General features: G+C 40.5%; 2 protein-coding genes and 1 long non-coding RNA gene across 14 annotated transcripts in view; 2 read left to right on the top strand and 1 right to left on the bottom strand.

The window, feature by feature from the left end:
- PRDM4 (PR/SET domain 4) overlaps positions 1 to 5,611 on the top strand; it is a 28,215-nt gene extending 22,604 nt beyond the window's left edge. For all 9 annotated transcript variants that reach the window (XM_077952603.1, XM_077952600.1, XM_077952601.1 and 6 more), the window contains 1 exon segment: positions 3,960 to 5,611. In XM_077952603.1, the coding sequence (XP_077808729.1) occupies positions 3,960 to 4,272 (313 nt within the window). In that variant the 3' untranslated portion in view covers positions 4,273 to 5,611.
- A 4,705-nt stretch (positions 5,612 to 10,316) lies between these two features.
- LOC144333014 (uncharacterized) overlaps positions 10,317 to 16,406 on the top strand; it is an 11,636-nt gene continuing 5,546 nt past the window's right edge. The window contains exon 1 of the long non-coding RNA XR_013401313.1: positions 10,317 to 10,458. This is a non-coding gene — a long non-coding RNA (uncharacterized LOC144333014). The remainder of the gene's footprint in view (positions 10,459 to 16,406) is intronic.
- Positions 13,870 to 16,406, bottom strand: part of PWP1 (PWP1 homolog, endonuclein) — a 25,040-nt gene continuing 22,503 nt past the window's right edge. For all 4 annotated transcript variants that reach the window (XM_015152683.3, XM_077954853.1, XM_077954851.1 and 1 more), the window contains 2 exons: positions 16,045 to 16,150; positions 13,870 to 14,916 (listed from right to left, as the gene is read on the bottom strand). In XM_015152683.3, the coding sequence (XP_015008169.1) occupies positions 14,807 to 14,916; positions 16,045 to 16,150 (216 nt within the window). In that variant the 3' untranslated portion in view covers positions 13,870 to 14,806. The remainder of the gene's footprint in view (positions 14,917 to 16,044; positions 16,151 to 16,406) is intronic.

The raw sequence follows: 16,406 nt of genomic DNA, 5'->3' as shown, positions 1-16,406 counted from the left end.
ATTATGGAGATTCTCTTTAGAAATCTATCTTCACTGAAAACGTTATATTCTTAATGTAGAATTTGGATAGACTTGGCTTTGATATCAGTTCTTCTGTCTGCTTCCTCATCACAATGCAGCCTGAGATGCTAAACAGCCAAGGAGCCTGGATCTACATTCATAACTCTCAGAAGGACATTCTAAAACAAAGACTTCTTTAGTTTCATTGCTGGTGTGAAATTTTGTAAAATGAGACAGAAATTATCAAATATTACATCAAATTGTGCAATATTGGAGCCAAAAGAGATCCCTGGATCATCTAGTCTAACAGCCTGTCTAGGCAGCTCAGGTTGCGGTAATAAAATACTACAGATTTTGTGACTCAAACAATAGGGGAGAGACACAGTGAGAGAAGGCAGTCATGAGCAATCCTGGAAGAGGGCCCCTTGACTGGCACCCGGATCTCTGACTTCCAGCCTCCAGGACTGTGAGAAAATACATTTCTGTTGAGAGAATGAAAGAGAAAGAATATGAGAGCTCTGATCTCTTCTCATAAGGACACTAATGCCACATCATGGAGGCCCCACCCTCATGACCTCATCTAACCCTAACTGCCTTCCAAAGGCTCCACTTCACACTGGGTGTTAGGGCCTCAACATGTGAATTTGAGGTGAGGGGGACAAATATTTGTCCAGAAGACTGCCCATTATAATTTCCTTGGAAAATGTGAAAAACAACATTTGGTGCTAGGACCCCACCCAGGAATTCTAATTTAATTGTTCAGAGTTAGAGCCCTGGCCTTGGTATTTTAAAAAGCCCCCCGAGTGATTCTCATGCCCAGCCAGGGTTAAGGACTACTGACTTCATCCATGTGCAAGACTGATTTCCACAGTGTCTCTGGCAAGTGGATGTATTGTTTCTTAAATATCACACAGTTATAATTTGAGGAAAAGTTTTGCTTGAATCAAGCTGATATCAGCCTCTATCCTTTCATTTTACATTTGCTTAACAAATGTGGATCTGGACTGTTTATCAGGATGAGAAAATATGGTAAGCCTCGTTTCCAAACTTTCATGGGATAGAAAGAAGGTTTTGGACAGTCAAAACTTAAAACTGGTATAAGTCATTCATATAAGAAGCACTGTTCCCTCAAACTGTTTTTGAATAAGGCTTTAGGCTTCCTATGGAGATCATTGGTAAAATTTTCAGATGCTTATATTTTTACTTTGGGACATTTCAAAGTGGATATAGTAGTATTGGCGTCTTTTTATTTATCTACTTAAAAAGAACCCTAATGCCAAATGCAGGAGGAGTTCTGCCCCGGTGTTCCCCTGAGAGTTGGAAGGGTTGTGACAGAACCTGGCTTTGCTCATCCTGTAAGAAAGAGGAAGTGAGAGGAAGAGCAGTGATGTTTACTCCCCAGGTCATCTTGTCTCGTGGCTTTAGATACCATCTTATGATTTATGTCTCCACCCTTGTACACCTCACTGTAACTCAGCAGCTCTGATGCTGGATGTTCACTAGGCAACTTAAATCTAATGTGTCCCAAACTCAACCCAATATTACCCCACGAGCTTGATTTCCTCCAGTACTGAGCAGCTCATTGAATGGCACCACCATTCTTCACTTCACTGGTCAAGCCAAACACCTTGAAGTAATTCTCAACTCAGTTTTTCCTTCCTTCAATTATCACCTTGTCCAGACCACCAGCTTCTCTTCTATGGATGGCTTCAATAGCCTCCCAGTTGATCTCTCTGCTACTACTTCTGTTTCTCCTCATCTACTCCGCAACACAGATGAACACACACACACAGTTTTCTGTCCACAGTGCCAGAGCAATCCATTTCAAATATAAGTCAGATTGTGCCTGTCTCCTCTCATAAGTCTCTGGTGGCTTTCCATCGTATTTGTGTTAAAAGCTTTTTACCATAGTCAGAAGGCCCTTTATGTTATGGTAATAGTACTTGGCTACCTCTCCCATTCACCTTTATTACTTTTCATATTCTGCTTTGGCCACTCTGACCCTCCCCTTGCTACTCCTTGAGCATACTACGCACATCCATTCTCAGGGCCTCTGCCTTAGAAACTTCTCCCTCCAGATACCTGCATGTCTTCTTCCCTCCATTCGGGTTTCTGCTCAAATGTTATCTCCTCAGGAGGGCCTTCCTTGACTATCTTATCTAAAATAGGACCCCTTCACTTTTACCTGGCTTCATATGTTTTCACAGTCTTTATTGCTATCTGATATGTTACACATTTGTTGATGGTATAATCTGTCCACTAGAACGTAAGCTTCAGGAAGGCAGGGACTTAGCTTACCTACATCCTATAGCCCTAGCATCTAGAGCAGTGCCTGGCATATATTAGACACAGTAAATATGTGTTGAATAAACCTCTAAAAACCATAAGACTAGAAGATTAAAAGTCAGACTTTTGATTGGGGTTTTGTTGTGGCCTTGGGCAAGTTCCTTAGCAGTTTTTATGCACATAATGTTCCCCATCTGCAGAATTAAGAGGCTAGATTAGATTGGTGGTTGTAAAACTGCTCCGGGGAATTCCAAGGATTCTTCAGTGCCATCTGTTGCTAGAAGAGGATGGGAGAAATACTAAGGAAGCCAGGCTTCAGAACGCCTGACTGCACCCTCTCAGTCCTTCCAGGATTTCATTAATCACTTGCTTTAACTGTTTCATATTGGGCTTTCATAAAGACATGGGGTTCAGCTACTCAAAAAAAAAAAAAAAAAAAAGTTAAAAAATTCCTGGTCTGTGTGATCTCTGAGGTTCTTTTCAGCCCTGAAGTGTTTAGGCCAGGGTTGCTCAAACCTTGACGACATTGACATTTTGACCCAGTTAATTTTTTGTTGTGGGGCTGCCCTGTGCATTGTAGAATGGTTAGCAGCATTCTTGGCCTTTTCCGACTAGGTGCTAATTGTACCGCCCCTCCCCAGTATAACAGTCAGAAAGGCCTCCAGACGTTGCCAAATGCCCCTATAGAAGCAGTTGCCCCTACTTGAGAACCACTAGTCTAAGAAAAGGACAGAAAAATGGCAATTCCATAAAAGTGGCATTCAGGGAATACAAATAACAGCGTAATGAGAGACCATTATGTACTGGCTAATTGGCAGACATTTTCAAATTTGAGTCTTCCAGTTGTTGAGAATATGGGACAACCAGAACCGTCAATGATGGAAGTGTGTATTGAAACAATTGCGTTGGAAAACCGTTTGTCATTATCTTGTAAAGTTGAAGATGTGCATATTCTTTGATTTAGCTATGTAGCTCTTGGGTGTATACCCTAGAGAAACATATGTATTGCAGAGCACCGTACAAGTATAAAAATGTTCAAATGCCAGGTGCAGTGGCATGCACGTGTAGAGCCAGATACTTGAGAAGCTGAAGTGGACAGATCACTTGAGCCCAGGAGTTCAAGGCTGTAGTGCACGATGATCACACCAGTGAATAGCCATTGCACTCCAGCCTGGGCAACATAGCGGGACCCTGTCTCTAAAAAATAATAATAATAATTTTTAAAAATTTAAAAACATAGCACTCTTGCTTGTGATGATAAAAAACTGGAAACCACCAAAATATTCATTAGCTAGAGACAAATCCAGTACCATAGATAAGTTGTGGTATATTTGTAAATAGTATACAGCAGTGGAAGGGAACAAACAACTGATACAGCAACTTGAATGAATTTTATAAGTGTCATATTGAGAGAATGCAGCAAGACAAAAGAAATACATATAGAATTTACATAGAATTCGAGAATTTACATAGTATTCTAAAACAGGCAAAATCAGCCTACACTGTTTTCAACTACACTCGTTTTATGAGTCTTCTATATATCGCCTATGCAAAAGCCTGATTTGGAAGGATAGAGCTGCTCTGACAAAAGGCCTGCAGTTATGAAGAATAAGTGTTGCCTCAGTTGTTATTTGTAACCCCAAATCAAATGTTTTTTCTTGTGTTCCTCTTAGAGAACGCCAGATCAAGTGTCCCAAGTGTGATAAGCTGTTCTTGAGAACAAATCACTTAAAGAAGCATCTCAATTCTCATGAAGGAAAACGGGATTATGTCTGTGAAAAATGTACAAAGGCTTATCTAACCAAATACCATCTCACCCGCCACCTGAAAACCTGCAAAGGGCCCACCTCCAGTTCATCAGCACCAGAGGAGGAAGAAGAGGATGACTCAGAGGAGGAAGATCTAGCAGACTCTGTGGGGACAGAAGACTGTAGGATTAACAGTGCTGTATATTCAGCGGATGAGTCTCTCTCTGCACATAAATAAAAGGAAAAGAAACAAGCTATTTTGGATGAAAATGCAAATGGAAAAACATGCATAACGAGTTATCTACTATAATGGTTTTTATATAAAATGGTTCCTGATTTATTTTCAGCCAATAATCACAACAGACTGGGAATGAATAAAGCACTTACAGAAGAATATCCTAATGAAAATACTTTAAAACAAATTGGGAAAATTGAGCATGTGTCCTATTTTAAGTGATGGACTGGGAGGGAAGTGTCGACTTCTGAGGTCCGTTCTTTATTTACTTGATAATCTGGGAGATGCATTTATGCCTGAATCAAAGCTGCCTTTTGCTCAAACCAGATTTATTTCACATTCTTCCATTATTCAATTTTCCTGCTGGTCCTGTGACTTGGTAACATTGTAAACTTGGTCCTTGCCCCGTAGCCATCCTGATTGCTGATTGTGTTTTATGCAAACTCCTGTGACTTATACTCACCACAGAATGGATTGGGACACAGCGGCATAAGTGTGCTACTTGGCAGCTAGTAAGTTTAAAGCAGCACCTGCCATAACTGCTCCTGGCTACTTGGGAGTTTAGGGTAGATCTTGCTTTCCAAAGTTTCAGCGGGTGCTTGGAGGGCAAGTAAAAAAGCAGCAGTCAGTCAGTCAGTAGTGAATGATGGAGAGAACAAGAGGAGAGATGCCTGGCCTCTGCCAAAGAAATTAGCTTTGATGGAAGCCTGCGTGAGTCACCTGGTTATTGTGACATGGAGGTCTTTGTAGATTTAGACATGACTCTGTCTCCGGTAAGCTTCCAGCCATTCAAAGGGGGCCTAGAGATACAGAGAGCCCAAATAATGCCTGCTGGATTGTCTCCTGACGAGTACATGTGGACTCAACTGAGGAAGGGAAGGAAGGGAATAATCTTTTATGTTTCATTTACCTTATGAAAAGTTTTAAAACTTTGCCAACTCAAAATAACATTTAATGCATGTGCAAAGTTAGGTCTTTCCAGTTGTCTTGGTGCTGAGGAACCTCATCAGAGAAGCATGGAAGATGCCAAAGGATTTTTGGAAGGTAAAGAAGGCTGAATGGTCACCACATGGGCCTGTTTTCAGGGTCCCAGCTTAGTTAAGTCACCTGTGCCCCTGGTCATTGTGTCTCCCATGCATATCCAGCGTTTTTCAGAAGCAGACCCATCCTTAAGTTGACAGGGTTGATGGAACATGCTCTCCTGCTCAAGGCACAACCTCTGGGTTGGAGTAGAGGACTCTGGTGGGAAGGATTTGCTGCTAATGTATTTATGGAATGAATGTATTTCATTCAGATCTGTATTCCTCTAGGAAGGATTAAAATTAAACTTTTTTAAACTACAGGATTCCTCTGGTAGTCTCGTTTTATGGAGGAAGGAGATGAGTGAGTCTTCTAGGGAAAGTCAAGTACAATCTGAATCTTTCTGAGGTTAGAAGGAGAGAGCATTTTTAGAGTATTACAGCTTTTGAGTTCATATTCTTATTGTTTCTGCTATTAGTACTTAAACTGCTTCTTGTGCTTCCAGCCCTCTTCTGCCCTCTTCCTGCCTAAGGTATGCCTTTACTCTGTTACCTCCTTGTAGTAATGTGACAGGTCTGCAGTGGAGAGTTGGGGGATGTGTTGTAGATGGTTAGGGGTGGCTGCTGACACTGGGTCGTGACGCCTCCCTCAGGGCAGCTTTATACTCAGCCTTTTGCCGAAGGCATCCAGCTGGCAGGTTCCCCCGTTCTCAGGAAACCACTGGTACTGGAAATCTAAGCTCTCTTTCTTCCTTTATCTCAGTAGCACACACTGGGTTAATTTCCTTCATTCCCAAGACTGAAATGATGCCCAAGATCGTTATGCCTAGTGTCACAGAAACACAAACAGCTGAGGAAGCTTGGAAACCTTTTTAGTGAAAATGTAGCTGTTAGTGCTTAGTATTTACAACTGTCCATTTTTTTACCTCTTAGTTTTAAATTCTAAGTCATTTTCATAAGATGAATAAATGAGTAAGCGCCCTTTGACATGAATGTATTCAGCTTTTTCTGCCCATTTTGGGTGGCCTTATTGCTGCCGTTTAGTAAATGGTCACAGTGAGAGGCAGGATATGTATGTAGGCTCTAGAGCCCTGCAGAATGTTCTCTAGTGTGGGCTTTGCTGTGTGATGAAGGTTTGTAACCTTAGCCAAATTATGTAAGCTCTCTATGCCTCTTCCCTTAACTGTAAATGGAGAGTATTAAGAGCGCCTCTTCATTATACTGTTTAGATGTTAAGTTCATACATGTCAGTGGCTCCCGCAGTGTTCAATGTAGAGTAAACAGTAGCTGATATTCTTTAGTTTCCCATTAGTCTACATTTTTCATTTTAACATAGGTTTCTACACTAAAAAAATTGAGGTGTAGAATACCCAAGAAGCCCTAGATTTTAGTAATATAAATAAGACTGGAATAATTTTTGAGTTTTCAAGGCCAAAGCCTATAAACTAGTTCAGAGTATTCTTGTGGCTCACTGTATGCTTGGCATTTCCTTCTCAAAAAGGTGAGTTGCTCATAATCCTGGCATTTTTGTTGTGCTGAGATTCTCAGAGGGCAAAGAGGTAACAGGAACTAGAGTCTTTGTCAGCCTTTTCACGCTTGACCTGTGTCCCTGCTTTCTAGTAAAGACTCCTTTACCTGTGTCCCGAGAAGCATAAACATGCCAGAAGCTGTCAGCCCCTCATCAAGTATGTAAACTTGATCTAATCACCAAACTGCACCTTGGAGGCACACACTAAGGAACGACATATCTCCATATACATAAGTGATTATGGTCTGTTATGGGCTGAACACACCGCCCACCACCAGGTTCATATGGTGAAGTCGTGACCTCCAGTAATCTCAAAATGTGACTGTAGTTGGAGATACGGTCTTTAAAGAAGGCATTAAGTTAAAATGAAGTCCTTAAGTTAGGACCTAACCCAATATGACTGGTGTTCTTAGAAAAAGAAAATTTGGACAAAGCCTTATACAGAGGGAAGATGATGTGAAAACAGAGGGAGAAGACATCTACAAGCCCAAGGAAAGAGGCTTGGAACAGGTCCTTCTCAGCCCTCTGAACAACCCTGTCCTTGCTCAGATCTCAGACTTCCAGCCTCTAGAACTGTGAGACAATAAATTTGTTTAGTCGACCCAGTCCGTGTAAATTTGTTGTGGCAGCCCTGGCACACTAAACAGTCTAATCAAATATATGCTCTTGATAATGATTGCTTAAAGAGGAGCAGCTTCCAGTATAGTGACTTCAGTTTAACCGCAGCTTTACAGATGAGCATGAGCAATATAAAGGCAGTCACCATTTCTAGCGGTGTATATTGCCGCCAGCAGATTTCCCTACTACTGAAAGGGATGAAATCACTCCTTAACAGCTTTTTTGCTCCTTAGTTTTTCTTGCATATGCACTGTTGAGGATCATTAGGCACTCAGGCCTGTGTAGTCCTCAGACAAGGAGAGCGTTCTTTTCAAAAACCCATTAAGTGCTGGCACACTTTAAGGCATTGTAGGGGGAACAGAAAAATGACTAGGGCTCTGCTCCTGCCTTTGGATACTCAAAGTTTTGCAGTAGCTCTAAGACCTGTCCTCACATCAGGATTATCTAAGGAAATAAGAGACGTTTAAGTGTCCAGGTGAGCCCCAGCCCTACTGTTGAGCTTCCAAGGCTCCCTAGGTGATTGTGAAGCAGTCCACAGGAGTCTTATGCTGGGAACCATGCAAGGTATAGATGGCAGATATCTATACCTAATGCAAGCCAGACTGTGGTCAGCCTTATAATAAAGGAACAGAATTTCTTAAGATCTAGGGGCAGGAGCGAAAAGTCACTCCTAAGAAGAGAAGTCTAAGAAAACTGGTAAAGTTTTAATTAGATGCACTCATGTGAGACTTAGATTCAGAACTGAATTAGGCAGGGAGAGAAGCAGGGCCTGAGGTATCTACTGTGCAGGCTTGGATATTACCAGTGAGGTGTGGTTTTAGAGCTGGTGGTGATGGTGGATGGAGGCTTTCTGACGTGGTGGGTGGCTTCTTGACCATAGAAGCAGCAGATGCACCTTGTGAGTTCATGTCTGTGGTATGGGATTAGGAGTCATTCCTAGAACTCAGCTTAGATTCCATTTTGTCAGCCTTTTCAGTGAGTGATTCCAAGAGTGATCTATATTGCTCAGTAAATTATTTTTGTTTAAACTAGAGGAGTTGTCTGAAAATATTGCAGATAACAGATCCTTAAGGAAATGACATCTTGAACTACTTATCTGACCTGGCTGGTTTCAAGGCAGTAAAGATCCAGTTACTGTTAGAGGAGGGGAGACAGAATTGTACCTGGCATGCATGGGTGGGACATGGGTTAGATTATCACCCATGATCACCTGCAATTAAATGTATCCGTATCAATAAACACAGTTTAAACTGTGTTTCTCCTTCCCTGGTCTAGAATCTTCAGAATCTTGCTGACACATATTCCTTAAGATTTTGCCAATACATTAGGAAATTCTTGCAATTCTGTTAATATGTAAACTTTCTTTTCCAAGGTTTGACTTCGGAATTATAGAGAATTTGAGGGCTTCACCTTGTCGTAGGTCAGAAACAATAAGAGGTGGTAGGAGTGGTATATGTAGATAATGGGGACTATTTTAGAAGATAACTACCTGAGGTGTCGTCTTGGATCTTGTATCTTGAATACAAGATAATTCAAGAAAATCAGAACCATTCTCATTAGATAGGGCAGGAGCTACTTTTGTTGGCACATCTTTGGGGTTTTGGGTACTTGGTCATTGTAATGTTCTCAGATATCACCATTCTACTTTTTGGGCTTGCATTCTTTCTTCCAAAATAATCTAATTGTTATTTAAGAAACCTGCTGAAGCAGTGAATTCAACTTACCTTGTATATCAGTAACCTGCAGGATCAGACTCTTTACTGGTTTTTCACTGTATAACTCTGGCTACAGAGAGAAGAAATTATTTCAGGGCAGTCACTGCTTCTTTGACCTAGCTAAACATGTCTGTTGTATATGAATAAGAAGCATGCTTCAATATTCAAATTTTCTGTTTCTTCTAGTACCGGTTTTCATAAGTTATGTTTTTCTAGGAATTTGTCTATTTAATATACATCTTCAAATTTAATCACAAAAATTGTTCATATCTTCTTACTGTTTAGTGTCTGTAGTGTTTGTAGTGATGTCTTCCTTTTCAAGTCTGAAGTTAATAATTTGTGTTATGTTCACTATTGCTATAGGTTTATCAACTTTCTTAGTATTGTAAATCCATTTTTTCTTTGATAATTTTCTATATTGTATTTGTTGTGTATCACATTTCTACTGTTATTTCCTTCTATCCACATTTTTGGGTTTAAATTGCCAGTCTTTTTCTAAATTTTCTTTTTGGAGGGGAGCGGGGACAGGGTCTCCCTTTGTCACCCAGGCTGGAGTGCAGTGGTATGATCTTGGCTCACTGCAACCTCTGCCTCCTGGGTTAAAGCAGTTCTCCTGCCTCAGCCTCCCGAGTAGCTAGGACTACAGGCACATGCTACCATGCTGAGCTCATATTTGTGTTTTTGGTAGAAATGGGGTTTCACTATGTTGGCCAGGCTGGTCTTGAACTCCTGACCTCAGGTGATTGACTCACCTCAGCCTCCCAAAGTGCTGGGATTACAAGCATGAGCCATTGTGCCTGGCCTCCTTGCTTCTTTTGAATTAATCAAGTATTGTTCGCTTTCTCCCCTTTTGGCTTTTTTCAGTACTCTTGTAGTTTACCTAGAGATTACAACATGCATCCTTGATTTATTAGAGTGTAATAGTGATACTTGTATCCCTTCCAAAACAATGCTGAGATCTTAGAATACCTTAACTCTATTTATCTCCTTCTAGCCTTTTGTCAGGCATTTTAATCTTCCAGGTATTTTAAGCCCTATACAACATTATTATTACTGTTTTCTGTGGTAATATTCACTTAAATTTACCCATGTTGACCATTATTCCTTCTTGCATTTCTGTATTCCCATCTGGGATCGTTTTCGTCGTGCCTAAGTTTAGCGTAACTTTACTATTATTGTTGTTTGAGACAGGGTCTTACTCTGTTGCCCAGGCTGGAGTGCAATGGTGTGATCTTGGCTCACTGCAACCTCCACTTCCCATGCTCAAGCAGTCCTCCCACCTCAGCTTCTGAAGTAACTGGGACTACAGGTGAGCGCCACTGCACCCAGGTAATTTTTGGATTTTTTATAGAGATTTTTTATAGAGATGGGGTTTTGTCCAGGCTGGTCTGGAACTCCCAGGCTCAAATAATCTGCTTACTTTGGCCTCCCAAAATGCTGGAATTATAGGTGTGAGCCATCATGCTCAGCCAAAGTGTCTTCATCTTTTTAAAGAAAGTATTTTACTTACCATAAAATTCACCCATTTAAAGTGTACAATCCATTGGTTTTTAGGATATTCAAAATAGTGCAACCATCACCACAATCCTATTTTAAATCACTTCCACCACCCAAAAAGATCATTTTTGTTCATTTGCAGTCACACCCTATTCTCACTCCCAATCCCAGGAAATGACAAGGTACTGTCTGTATGGATTTGCCTTTTCCTCTGAAATTTCATATAAATGGAATTATATAATATATGGCCTCATGTCCAACTTCTCTCGTTTAGCATGTCTTAAAGGTTCATCTATGCTTTTTATCACAGAACAGAAGTCCACTTTATGGCTATCCCACAATTTATTCATTCACCCACTGATGAACATTTGGATTGTTTCCACTTTGGGGCTGTTAAGAATGACACTGCTGCTGAACGTCTGCATATAAGTCTCTGTAAGGACATGTTTTGTTTCTCTTGGATATATACCAAGGAGTAGTTTCAGGTTCATAAACTTGTGTTTAACTCTTGCCATAATCTTTTTGGATATTGTTCTCCCTCATCCTATTCTGATTCCAGTTACATGTATGTTAGACTTTTGTACCATGCCTGACATGCATCTTATACTTTTTTATACTTTTTACTCTTTGTATTTTAGTGTGGATATTTCCCATTGACCTATCCTCACACTCACGAATCCTTCTTCAACTCTAATGTTGTTAGGCTCATATATAAAATTCTCTTAAGTTCTAGAGTTCTCATTTAATTCTTTATAGATTCCAATTCCTTGATGATATATTCAATCTTGTTTTTTCTTACATTTACCAATCCTGCCTATTTCAAAGTTCATGTCCAACATAAGTCCAATGTGTGAATTTATTATAGGTCTATTTTTCTCGTGGTGCTATTTCTTAGTATGCTTAGAAATTTTTGCTGGAATGCCAGAGATTGTGTATGAAAAACTCTAGAAGCTGTGGACGAAATTATCCTCTTCCAGGGAGGATTCACCCTGTCCTCTGTCAAACTAGAGCAGGGACACCTCAATCCAGTCAAAAGCTGAGCTTACTCAAGGCTGGGCTTCAGATTCCTAAAGTTAGCTCTACTGGTTTATCTCAACCTTTGGGGTATAGCCTTTGAGGGGTCACAATGAGAGAGCTTGGAGTGTTTTTAGAGAACTTCCTTTTTGAAATCAAGTTCAATTTTTGTCTTTGCTCTGCTCCTTTTTTCAGTTTTCTTACCTTGTACAACATAAAAATTGGTAAATGCTTAAGGAAGTCAGCATAGGCACATGAGGTTAATTATCTGTACATCCCTTCTCCCAGGATCTTTGCCCTCAAGTCCTGGCTGCCTTAGAAGCACTTCAGTGCCTTCAAATAGATGTTGCATGCCTCTCGTTCAGCTTTTGTTTCGTGGAAGCTATACTGTCACATCTAGAAATGGAAGTATGAAACAAGTTGTTTTTGAAACAAAATCTGGCTATTTGTTCTGATAGGATGTTTTAAAAGTACTTATTTTGAAAAGACCTCCCTTGGCCGGGCATGGTGGCTCATACCTGTAATCCCAGCACTCTGGGAGGCAAGGCAGGCAGATCATCTGAGGTCAGGAGTTTGAGACCAGTCTGGCCAACATGGTGAAACCCCATCTCCACTAAAAATACAAAAATTAGCTGGGCATGGTGGCAAATGCCTGTAATCCCAGCTACTCAGGAGGCTGAGGCAAGAGAATTGTTCAAACCTGGGAGGCGGAGGTTGCAGTGAGCCAAGACCACGCTACTGCACTCCAGCCTGGGTAACCGAGCAACACTCCATCTTAAAACAAAGAAACAAAAAAACCTCCCTCCACCTAAAAGAGTATTAAGAGTATAGTATACATTTCATACACCACCTTTACTGAAAAGAGCTTTATAAGATGTAGTTTGGGTTGTCCTGAAAAATTGAGGCCTTTAAGTTCTACCTGCATAATGCTCATACAATATAGTATCATAGAAGTTGGTATTTCTACTTTAGAAAACAATTGGTTTTGCAGAATTTGAACTCCCAGATATAATTAGCTGGCACCTGCCTACATCTGGATAATTTTTTTTTTTTTTTTTTTGAGACGGAGTTTTGCTCCTGTTGCCCAGGCTGGAGTGCAATGACATAGTCTCAGCTCACTGCAATCTCCGCCTCCCAGGTTCAAGTGATCCTCCTGCCTCAGCCTCCCAAGTAGCTGGGATTAATAGGCACCCACCACCACTCCCAGCTAATTTTTGTATTTTTAGTAGAGACGGGGTTTCACCATGTTGGCCAGGATGGTCTTGGACTCCTGACCTTGGGTGACCTGCCCACCATGGCCTCCCAGAGTGCTGGGATTACAGGCATGAGCCACCTGGGATTACAGGCATGCCCAGCCATCTGGGTAAAATTGTTTAATAGTATTGGGTTTTCACTTTGACAAATATGATTGGCTCCATGGCATTTCCACGTGCTATGTAATGAAAACACCAGTCACCAACAAACTACCAGTGGTGAAAATGTTACATGTTGTTCCCCCACTTTCTATGCCAGGCAGGACTTCTAAGCCACATATCTTTGGGCTCAGATCTACCCACACTTAGGTGCAAAATGTACCCACGGTAGGAAGTGATGTGGTTACTGTTTCTTCAGTCAGTATGACACAATGGAGCCTCCTTTTACATTTGTAATCTGGGCTTGGATTTTAATCCCCACGTTACCCAGTTCCCACAGCTTGACTACCCCTATTGCTTGTCTACTCAGATGTCTTACCCACTGCCTGCACTGGCTTTTAGCGGTAACTGCAGGTCCCGGCCAGCACTCTTCTGGTCCCAGGTGCTCAGATCTGCTCCAACCAGCTGCTTCAGAGGCACATTCTTTTGGCTCAGAAAACACCCCATGCATAGCATTCATCACACTAGCACTTTCAAGTTGGAAACGGTGTCAACCTCATTTACCATTTGAAAATCTGGTATTTATTAAATACAAATTCTTATTTTAGGCAGATCTATATGACTACATAAAGCAGTGGAAGTTATTTTTTATATATAACCGGGTCTTTTCCTGAGAACTGAAAGTCCTGGGAAGATGCCTATTTTAGAGTTATTATTTATAGAAGAAAACATCAAATTTGAGAGAGAATTAATTGAGTTTAAATCTATTAGAGGACTCCCTCTGTTACTAATTTTTAGTGATCTGGGCCTTATTTTGATACTTAAAAGCCAAATCAAAAGAAACAAACAGAATACTCTATCCTTTAATCTCTTTAATTCACACATCTGTCCTTTGTATAAAGAGGTGTTTTGGTGAACCCCAAGTTGTTACACCAATGACATTCCACAGTATTAACACTAGAATGATTGAAGTCACATTCATGAATTATACAGGAAATATCAAAGGTTCATGAACTGATTATTCTTCTGGCAAGTTAGGGTTGGGTCTCATATTATCAAACTAATTTTTAATGCCTACTAAAATTCATGCTTAAGACAATCTACAATTAAAATTGGCCCTTGTTAGGTGGAGAGCAAAGACTTATTCACACTGAATCTCCCATGCCTTGTATAGCACTAGGCACAGAATGGCATTCAGTGTTTTGAGAATGAATGAATGGTCTGACTTTCGTCTTTGATAACAGTGAATATCATGCTAGGAAAACAGGGGCATGTAACTTTTACTTACCAAACTCTACAAGTTGCATTGAGCATATTTCTCAATCACGAGCATTAATTTGAGAACAGTTAGGAAGGAAAGTGGAGTCTGTGGGGCACTTGCCTCTGTCTGTGGCCTCCTGTGCAATCTTAGCCAAATAACAACCTTTCCAGGCCTAGGTTTACCTTAATATTACAGGATTTTACGCTTTAAAAATTCTATAAATTACTATTTGTTTACAAACCTAGATTAACTGTGACAGATTACGGTATGTTTAAGGAATTACTTTTTAAAAATCCTTTTTATTACTCTTTTTTAAGAAATGCAACAAGAGCCTTACAAACCATCCATTTGAAGAGCAAGCACAAAGACCGGCTCTGTTTGTGGTGCCACCACAGTTGCAGAAAGGAATGTCAGGCAATCAGAAATGAATTGTGTCTCAGTCACTCTGCATGGTTGCTGCCACACATGGAACATTTTTAGGCCAACTTTTCAAAATTTCCAGTTAAGGTAAAGAGGAAATTAGATGATCTTCATTAAGACTCCATGGGTGTGTCTGAGCTCCTGCTGCCAAAAGGGCCACTAATAGATGAATTTCTTGCACTCCCAAGAACAAGCCTCTCTCGTCTTCCAAATGCTTCATTTACTAAAATACAAACAAACAGTTAAACTAACAGATCAGGAAATTAAGTCAGAATATAAAAAGACACTAAAATGCAGACTTGAGCAATGAGGTTCTCTATTCTGGGGCAGAAATTTTATGAAAATATACTTAGTACTTTATAAATGGTAAAGTGAGTAACCAACTCAGAAGTCCAAGTTAATGTTCTGAATGAAGTGAATTATTTTTTTAAATGGTCCAATTTATTTTTGTACTTTACTTTCTTTGCCATGTCCTGGATTTATCTGATCCGCCTTGGTAACAGATGTCCCATTCCTTGTAAGTGACTCTCTCCTAGCCTTATTCTACTTCTGATTGCTTCCTACTTTTTCTTTCACTTTTCTCTGATCATAACCAGGACAAAACTTTTTGGACTTAGGACTCACATCAGAGTAACCCAGAGAAAAATCTCAGGATCCTTGTTTTGCATGGGAGGGAGGATGCAGGAATCACATAGTGGGGATATATATATATATTATCTCTGTGTTTACAGAATGCACCAGACTACCTCAAAGTAATAAATAAGCAGCCAGGATCCCCTGAAGGGAGAAGAGTGGCCTCTTCTGGGAAATTGGATTTTGTAGAATTTTATAGTTGAGCAAAGGGTGGATTAATTGACATTGGTAACTGTGGGGAAGAGGGCTATTTGTTGAGACCATGCTATATTTCTTTCCAGCTTTCCCCAAGTATCTTTCAATTTTAAGATATGTATTTGTTAAATGATGTACACTTAAAGTGTGAAGACAAACTTATTTGTGAACATGAACATTACCAATTACATCTGATCTTGTCTCTTTCCTAAGAAGACTACACTACTTTTGCTATCTTCCTGATGTAGTCAGGTCACATATTCTGCACTTGGTCTTAGCCAAAATGCTGAGAAACAATTCGAGTCACACATTCTGTGTCAGTCCTTACAGAACTCATTCAGAAAAAGGAGAGGCCAGCATGATGGCTCACACCTGTAATCCCAGCTACACAGAAGGCTGAGGACCAAGGATTGCTTGAGGTCAGGAGTTTGAGACCAGCCTGGGCAACATAGTGAGACCCTGTCCTTTTTTTTTTTTTTTTAAAGGGGCAGGGGGAGGTGTGCAGAGAACTAAAAATCCTTACCTGAAGAGACTGTGCTTATATCCCAGACCCGAAGCCCTTCTTTTTGACCTCCAAAGGCATAAATAAATGGCAAATCAGGGCAACATGAAGAACAGAAGAGAACTCCCTAGAGAGAGAACAGGAAGATGGTGATTTTAATCTCTTCAGAGAGCCCTAATATCTAGATCTTCACTCTTGTCTCTAAGAACCTATGGTTACTCAAAACCAACTTAGGAGTATCACTTTCAAGCCTACTGCACAGGTAGCTCAGAGTCAAGTCAGAAGGCTATTACAATATGAAGCCAGACAAGCACAGCACGCTGGTTCTTCCACGATGGTAGGTGCATGTTCTGACCACCCAGGCTGCTCATCTTCATTATCAC

This window comes from Macaca mulatta, chromosome 11 (assembly GCF_049350105.2).
Source record: "Macaca mulatta isolate MMU2019108-1 chromosome 11, T2T-MMU8v2.0, whole genome shotgun sequence".
NCBI classification, from domain to species: Eukaryota; Metazoa; Chordata; class Mammalia; order Primates; family Cercopithecidae; genus Macaca; species Macaca mulatta.
This window is presented reverse-complemented; position numbering and strand designations above follow the sequence as displayed.